A 9,596-nucleotide genomic window follows, 5' to 3' on the forward strand; every position below is an offset into this window, starting at 1 on the left:
AAAATTAATTAGAGAAGGGAGTTTCCAGTATCGTTACTCCATAAACTAATGGGCAGGAATACTTGGGAATCAAATAGTAAGTATAAATAAAAAAAAAAAGATTATTTTGTTAACGTAATTAAAATATTTTTAGATTGGTCCGCATTTTTTGCCGGCAAGATTGACAGAGCTAAAATATCGAAATTTTATTCGGACCAATTTACCAATTTTTTTCGAAGATGTGCCGCTCAAAACAAGATGAAATATAATATTTCAGCACAATGGAGCACCAGCACATTCCTGTCGAGCAGTGCGAGAGGATTTAAACTTGAGATTCCTGGAGAGGTAGACAGGACGCGGAGGACCAATAGCGTGGCCAGCACAAAGCCCAGATTTAACGGTTTGCGACTTCTTTTTATGGGGGTATATCAAAAGTTTAGTTGATACTCAGCGAAATGGTACCAAAAATAAGGTACGTGAATCTATTATTGCGGCCTTTGGAACCGTTTTGCCAGATACAGTGCTATGTGCATCACGCGATGTTGTTCGAAGAGCCGAATTCTGCATACGACAGAGAGGAGGTCACTTCGAACAACTTTTGCATTTACAACAAGTGGATTAGGCCTACCGGGGATACCACTAAAAAAAAAAACGCACTATGCTATCTACCGCAAGGTGGTGAGGAAATGATAGCGCATCATTTTCCTAACATTGGAAACGTGTTAAAAAAACGTTTGCGATAATCAGATAATTTTATATTAATTGTTGAAAAAAATAATAAGCAGAAACGAGCATACTAAATGTTAGGTGAAACGCATTCTCAGACGCGAGTCCTCGAAAGGTTGTTTGTTTATAAACAATAAATCACCGCTGGATAATATATTAGTATTTTTCATAACGCGCTCAGTAATTTTTCTTATCACACCACGCGTTGACTCCTCCCACCCCCACCCTACAATTGTCGCGCGGCGTTAATTCCTGGTTCTCCCACTAAAACCCACCCGCTCTCACCTGCCGCGTCCGACTTATTACATGCTCCGCGCCAATTTGTCAAAATTGAATAATTTTTTACTCGGTAACGCTTACGAATTTTACAAAATGGTATTTAACTTTTTGATTTGTATTTTCAATATCTATTTACAGTTTCCGGGAAGGAAACCTTATTTCAAACACCCTGTATATACATAATGCCAATGCAAATCTACACACATTTTTTTCAATATATTTAAATAAATTAATCTACAGAGTGTATCAGTCCATGTGTCGAATCCGTTAAAAATAGATAGAACTCGGGTAGACAAATAAGAAAGTCCCATACCATTTTATAAAATTCTCAATAACGGTTGAGACTTTTATAAAATGGTGTGGGACTTTCTTATTTGTCTACCCGAGTTTTATCTATTCCTAACGGATTTGACACATGGAGTGATACACCCTGTATATACAATATTGTAGAAAATTATGGATAAAATCAATCAACCGTATGCAATTGTGTTATTTCTAAATGAAATTAAAAACGGAAAAAAGTTATTGATTTTGTGCCAAAGTCGTGGTTAATAGAAATAAATTATAAATGGAAGTGCCTTTATCCGCCTACTAGCGACGGTAATATATTAGCTACGTTGGTTAAGGAACAGAAAGCATCAGATGTGTTTTGGAAAAAATATGAAATTAAAATTGTAAAACGTGCAGGTATGTATGTTTGAATTAATATCCTTCAGATTGCACTATAAAAATCAACCTTGTTTTTTTATTTAAATCTTTTATAAATATCAAAAATATTTTTTTTAAGAGGATGACAACCGAGGTTTAAGAAAATTAAAACGAACTTGCAGAAAAGCTAATATTGACAGTACGCAGAGTGAGAATTCAGATAAAGACGCTGAAAAAGAAAAAAGTGACTTGGAGATTTCAAATGGAAATTTTGATCACGTAATTAAATTAACAAAAACTATATGTTTTAATTTTATATTGTTACGTCAGGTTTAGGAATAATTTTTAATAGAAGGATTACCGGTTCTCAATGATTAGGAAATGGATTGAGAGCAGGTAAAGGGTAGAGAGAGAGAGAGAGACGCAACTACCAATTCTTGCGTGACGCGTGCGAGACAACGCCACGCGTATTAAGCGCTAGGAATGTATTTGAACGAGAAAAGATTTGAGTTAGCGCGATTTTTGTTCTTTTGAGGGAAAGAATTTTACTTCTTGTTCCCAGGGAAAGAACCGGAGGTGTTTTTCGCAATAAATGGAGCTCAAAGGTTCATTAAAAGAAAATTGCAGAACTCTGTTTTACCGAGATTTAATTTAACATTTTTTATTTTTCCAATTGATGTTAAATAGAGATGATTGAATATAATTAAAATTAATAATAATGGTAAACAAAGAGATTTTAACTAATAAAAATTTTAATTAAATATACTAAGTTAAAAGACAACACATTTTTTATATTTAACAAAAGTACGCGGGAAATAACATAAAAATTCTAAAAATAATAATACTTAATCCAGATCGATTTCTATTATTTCCGAGATCTTGGCCGACGATCTCGGAAATACTCGATCAATCAGCCTGATCGGAGCTAAGAAGGGGTGTTCCACCCCGGGATAAAATATGAGGACGTTCTGATCAGGAGATGCCCTACTGGCCTCTCTCCTGATCTCCTCAGGATCGAAGGAATCAGGGCCTATCGTGAAGGCCCTTTCGGGGACGGGATCCGTCCACGGAGAGCAAGTCCTCCGGAGGAGCTCGAGGAGAGGATCTACGATCGCTCTGGGTTCCTCTTGCCCGCCGAGAGACTCCACACTCGGGGCGGGGGAGGGGGAAGGCTCTGGGCCGTCAGACTCTTGCCAAAAGACAGTATCGTCATCAGCAAAGGAGTCGACCTCCTCAGGCTCCCCAGGATGAAATATCGGGGACGGAATAGGAGAGGAGCATGCTCTAGGTGCAGCTCCTGGAGAATGAATCGAGATGTCCGGAGAATAGGAAGGAGTCGTAGGGCGGAACTGCTCCAAATCAGGCTCAGGTTCGGTCGCATTGACGCTTGTTCTCTGCGGATTCGGAGAAGGGGGAAGTTCCCTGGGTTCTTCGACGTTCTGGGGAACTTCTTCGGGAGCCGGCGAAGTCGGGGGAGCTGGGGGTTGAGGAGACCACGACCTCTCTCCTCTTCTTCGGGGAGGGTCGGTTCTTATCTCCCCTGGCGCCGCCGCGAATAAATATTGCACGAAGAAGGACTGGATAAGGCTCCTCAAATTCCGAATTTGCCGATTTCGGCGAGCCCGGCTTTTCTTAAGGGTTCTTAAATTCGATGATTCCACTAAAAGGATTTCATTTTAATGAATTAAATTAATAAATGAATTATGGAGGAAAATATGGCTGGGCATCACGTCTCACAGCTCCTTTCGGATCTCTCCGTTGTCACCTTAAGTTTCTCTGGCTCCTCTAGCCGAATGAGGCTTTACTCAAGTCAAGGTTTTGATAGTCACCATTTACTGGCGGCATATCGCAACCCCCGACAAAAGGAAGCCCGCTAGACAGGTTGAGGCACCCGAAAAAACGGGAGGATTCGAGAGAGAGATAGCGAAACAATAAAGCGTGAACGGCACCCTGACCATTCCCTCAATTTTCATTTTTATATATATAAATATATATATATCCAAATTAAATAAAACTATTTAGTGGAACCGTTTCAAAATTAAAGGAAAAAGGGGGATAAATAAATGATGACACTTACTATTTGATGTCTTCAAATTCTCTCGGATGAGATCTCGAGATGGTTCCTTTATTTCGCCCACACAAGATAATCACAAACACTTAAAAATTTTAGAATAACTGAGCAAACTGAGCAAAATAGATTTTTAGAACAGAATGAGAGCGAGCGTCGTCGGAGCGCTCGGTTTTATAAGCTCGGAAAAGGGGAGGACCAGCGCCAGATTCTAAGTCTTATCCAAAATTTGAATTCTATTCGTTAGGCTTATTCCTCCACTTTTCCGTCTTCGCAATTATTGGTCGCCCTTCTCTCAGTTTTCTTAATTTTCTAAGTTTTCGCCCTTAGTTTCTAATTTTGGTGAGGAGTTCCCGATATCTATTGGTCCAGGAGAAAATGTTTATGAGCTCCCCTCTACATGGTTTTAGCCCTTCCAAGCTTCCAGATAACAGATTCGAAAATGCTTAGGTAACTCTTTTTTTATCGGCAGCGTGCAATTGCTGCCTGAATTTTTATAGTTTCCGGCCGCGTATCCCATTTTTATTATTACAGGCTTTTTGTCTCCTTTTTTCTAATCCCTAGGATCCGTGGCGAAATTTGATTTTACTGAATTGTTTTTCTTCCAGAATTTCCTTTGTGTACCGCCAGACATTTATTGTTAGTTTAAGATATTCCAAATCTTTTCGAGCTATTAATGTTTTATGAATATTTTGACAAATCCTTTCGTTTCGATTTTTTTATATTCCACATCTGTTGTACAATTGTTTTAGGTTCCTTCTTTTATTTTATACATCTGGCGATTCATGATATTCCGTCAGTTAGAATTATTTTCCTGGAAACTTAGAACCGTCTCCTTTGATGCCAATACATTCGGTATACTTTTTATTATCTACTTTATCTACCATGTGTCGGAAAAAGGAGATGTGGAGTTACAGGACGTAACAATATTACAGTTAATGTATTTTGTGCATTAATCGTATTTATGAAACGTCGGTTATTATAATGTTAATTTAATTTAAAATTTTTTTTATTTCCTCCGTTTTTAGATGCGGATGAATGATGACATTTTCAATACACCTCAAACATCACTGGCAAAAAGGAAGGTTTTGACACGATCTGGTAAGTTTAAATATTGGATTTTCTAATAATTTATATTATATTATATGTTTATAATTATATTATTTGAGTGCAGATTCTGAAGAAAGTATTTCAAAAATTGAAGACAGAGGCAATGAAGACAGAAGCCTAAAACGGAAATATTCCAAGTCTGTACGTTGCAATGATGAACTTCAGCAACTAAATTTTCGAATAAAGCAAATTCACAATGACGTTGAAAAATACTTCAAAAGACTTTCGAAAAAAATGAAAGGAATGAAAAATAGTATATTGTACGACTTAAATAAAAAAGGTGAAGCCGTAAAAAGCACAATTGCCATCAACCTAGCATCAGCACCAGGGGAGAGCTGAATAATTATAGGGAAAATTTAGGAGTTCAACTCCCTATAACGAACTACAATGCCTTTATCGAGTTCATTACAATGATAAAGACGAACAATGATAAGTCATCTGTATTGGTACGTCCCTAAAATATTCTTTTTTGTTATTGTCTTATATTTTTAGATAGTTTTTATAATGTTAAGTAAAATGTTAATATTGGTTTAAAAGAGCAATAATGGCTAATTATTTAGGAAGTACCAAAAAAATAAAAAAAACCGTACGAAAAATTCTTGGCAATGTAATAACAAAAACAGTACAAGAACTTTACTCCGCTGTTGGAAGAAAAGGACCAAATAGCGTTACAAAAAAAAATTTTAATGTGACGCACGTATACTCATGCATGTTAGGTAAATATGCTATTTATACATATACTAAATATGATCACGTGATAGAACTCTTTTAATTACTATTTTTTCATTTATTCTTACTTTTCTTCAGATGTTATCACAGGCAAAATAAAAAAAACACCGATCAAAAAAGTATTTTATCGGCAACCAGTCGCTATTTATCAGGAGCTGACGACCGCGAGGGTGGAAAAGCAATGAGAGACGCGAAGAAGTTTGAATAAAATATGATTTTAAATTTATATATATCTTATAAAATAAACTAGAATTATAAATTTTATTTATTGCTAATTTTATTAACAATCGAGCCGAAACTGGGAAATAATTAATGTTAGATTCGACCCAATAAGCAAGCCGTTACTGGGAAATTACTGACGTCGGGCTTGTCCCAACATTGACAACTAAATCTGGCCCAGCGCTAACAAACAATGTTGTCCCAATACTTATACTCAATATCGGACTAAAGTTGTCACGAAGAGTGGGACCCGTGTTATCATTTCGATACTGTCTCAGTAATGACTCCAATCTTGACTTGTACTGGTCCAGAATCATCAGCGTGTACTGGCAACTCTGGCACCAATACCGGGCCATTACTGAACCTTTATAACATTCGTACATGGGACGCGATAACTTTGGAGGTGCTTTTGAGCAATTTTGCTGCAACTAACGTAGCGAACCACTGCTCAAGTGTAGCGAATACAGAAGAGTCTCCAAGCTTTCGGTGCCGAGTAGCGACCGCATAAGATCAAATAGAGTTACACGAATAAAGCAACGCGCTGACAAACGAGTATAATTTAAACGGCACTGGTACCAAATCAAAAAGGCTTTGGAATTAAATCAAAATCCATCACAACTAATCTAAAAATTATATAACCGTGAAACCTCTAATCGTTCTGTTTATCGACTGACTCCAATAGAATTCGCAATTAATTTTCCTCACCATCAGACCATTGACAAGACGGATCCACGTTACCAAATTTCCAAATTCCGGTATTCATTTGGACTTAAAAACTAATCACCGCATAAGCAATCTTAGTCCGATTTTAGAGTAAATTTCTTAAATAGACTGACTTAAAAACGGACAGGTACGACACGAAACGTGACATTATACTTACTCAAAATTAATTTATTTATCAAACATTAATTTTTTTAACATTTATAATGTGTATATAATAGTATTTTTTACTACAAAGTTTACAAAGTAAACTATTTAGAATTAATGATTTAAATAAAATCCATATATATATATATATATATATATATATATATATATATATATATATATGCATTTCACTGTTAATATATTCATTATATTATATACAATTTTTAAAAATTATATTTATTAAAACGTAATTTATAAAAAGTATTTTATTATATATAAGGTGTTTATTTATCTCCTTAGAGGTATACCGGGACTTTCGCATCCTACAAATTTATATTACATTTTTCCATAAACTATATCTTAAAACTTCATACATTATATAACAAAACACTTTCCGCCACTTTTTCTTTCCTTTCTATATCCTTTTCCTTTTCTTTAACAAATTCCTCCTTTTCTTTTACATTTTTCCTTCTCGTCATCATTACCCCCTTACATATCTACGCGTTACAACATGTCTTATCTCTAACTTATTTCTACTTTTATAATCTTCTTTCTTCTTGCAACACATTCCTGAAAATAAAACTTATATCCTACGCCTTTTTACGCTTCTATTCTATTGCTTACGCGTCGAGAGAAAGAGAGAGAGATCACACTTTCACTCATACCTTTACTTATTCCGCCTTATTTTACCTGAAATTCTACCTTTGGACCCCCGTTTCCGACGCTCTTTATTTTATTTCTTTATTTTTTTTTAACCTCTTTCATTCACCCCTATTTTTTTCCCTTGTTCTTTCCAAAGTTTCTAACCAATCAACCCCCTTTCCTTCCCCTCCCAGAATTTCCTCCACCATCTCCTCCCAACTATTCTCGTTTCCCCAGTCTATACATTCCTCCCATATATGTTCCCACGTTTCTTCCTTCTCCAGACATATTCTACATTTTCTTTTCTCCTCCCCCTCCCAATATTTATTTCATCTCATTTTCTCCCCTAATCTAAATTTTGCCATTTTTTGCCATTTTTCTTCCTTCCATCCCAATTTTAAATATACTGGTATCCCTTCCTCTTTTACTTTTTTATAATACTTATTGAATCTTGACCCTCTTATTTTTTCCCATCTTTCCTCTCTTTGCCATTCTTTATCTTTTTCCACCAAATATTTCCTCCTTATTTCCCCTCTTTCTCTTAGATTTTCCACATCTTTTCCAGACCACCCAAATTTTTCAAAAAATTCCTTTTTTTTTCCCATTTTCCTTTGCTTCTTCCCTCCCTTGCTCTTCCCTTCATTTCTTCCCAGCACCATTTTGCTAAATCTCCTCCTTTCCCTTCTTCTAGCCGTTTTTCATATTGCCATGCTCTCATCCCTGCTCTTCCTTTCAATTTATCCCTCTGTAGCTTTTCTCTCACTATATATCCTGGTACATATCTTCTTACTCCCAGTACACATCTCAAGTATTTTTCCTGTAATATCTCCACTTCTTCTCTTTCTTTCCATCCCCATATTTCCACGCCATAATTAATAACCAACCATACCAGTTTATCAAATAGCCATATTCTTTTACTCCAATCTTTTTCGAATTTTCTTTTACCTATACTCCAAACCTGCTCTATAATTCTTGCCGCTCTTTTTACTCTGTCTTTTACATGCTCCTTCTGCTCTCTATTTCTCATGATTATGTATCCCAAATACTTGAAACTTTTTACTTCCTCTATTTCTTCCCCTTTCCAGACCCATTTAACTTTCTTCCATCTCCCTCCACGCTTTCTACATCTCATTATCTTTGTTTTCTTTACATTCACTTCCAGTCCGTTCTCCTTTACATATTCTTCCATATTTTTAATCATCCCTTTCATCCCTGCCTCATTTTCTGCCAGTAGTGCAATGTCATCCGCGTATGCCAGCGAGTAAACCCTCTTGTTTTTTATTCTTATACCCCCCCATCCTCCTTTTTCTAGTTCTTCATCTATGTCTGCCAACAAGAGTGTGAACAAGCTAGGGCTAAGCGGACAACCCTGTCTTACCCCCTTTGTCGTCCAAAAACTTTTCCCTTCTTTATCCTTCACCTTAACTTTATTCACCGTTTCCTCTAATATTTCTTCACAACTTCTTATCAATCCCTCCCTTACCTCTCTTTTCTTCATTGCTTCCACCAGTTTTCTCCTATCCACTGATTCAAAGGCCGCTCTCATATCAATGAATGCTATCACCATTTTCCCTTCTTTTTCTTCTATCTTCTTGTTTATCAAATAGTTTAACACATATATCTGGTCCACTGTCTCCATGTTTCTTCTAAATCCGGCCTGACTCCGTGGTAATATTCCTTTCTCTTCTATATCCTTCCTTAGTCTTTCTGCTAGCACAAATGCGTACATCTTGTACGCTGTCTGCGTCAGTGTTATTCCTGTGTACTCTTCTACCTTTTCCCCCTTCCCTTTTTTTAACACCGGGACCACTACTCCTTCTCTCCATTCTTCCGTCATCGCCTTCCCCCTTCATACCTTCTTACACATTTTCCATAACTTCTTTTTTACATCTCTCCCTCCCCATTTCCAGATCTCATTTTCAATTTTATCACTCCCTGCTGCTTTTCCTTTTTTCAATTTTCTTATTACTTTCTCAAATTCTTCTCTATGTATGTCTTCTTCCACATCCTCTTCTTTCTCTTTACTTAATTCCCCTCCAACTCTCCGTTCCACACCACCTAGAATCTTTCTAAAATATTCATCCCATTCTTTGATCTTTATTTTTTCTTCTATTTCCTTCCTTTTCTTTCTTCCCTTGTTTACTATTTTCCACACTTTTTCCTCGGTTCTAATTTTTTCTATCCCTTTCTCCCATCTCACCCTTTCTTGCAATTTTTTCTCCTCACATAGCCTCTTGTATTCTCCTTTCATCTTTTTATAGTTTTCCCCGCTTCCTTCTCCCTTTCTCCATTTTTGCAATTCTTCCTTACTTTACATTTCTTTCTTCTA

General features: G+C 36.4%; 1 protein-coding gene across 1 annotated transcript; it reads right to left on the reverse strand.

Annotated features, from left to right (window-relative positions):
- Positions 1-9,116: 9,116 nt before the first annotated feature.
- On the reverse strand, positions 9,117-9,518 carry LOC139107726 (arginine and glutamate-rich protein 1-like). Its single transcript, XM_070665538.1, has one exon. The coding sequence runs from the start codon at positions 9,516-9,518 to the stop codon at positions 9,117-9,119; it is 402 nt and encodes a 133-aa protein (XP_070521639.1).
- Positions 9,519-9,596: the final 78 nt, after the last annotated feature.

This window comes from Cardiocondyla obscurior, linkage group LG13, assembly GCF_019399895.1.
Source record: "Cardiocondyla obscurior isolate alpha-2009 linkage group LG13, Cobs3.1, whole genome shotgun sequence".
Classification (NCBI taxonomy): Eukaryota; Metazoa; Arthropoda; class Insecta; order Hymenoptera; family Formicidae; genus Cardiocondyla; species Cardiocondyla obscurior.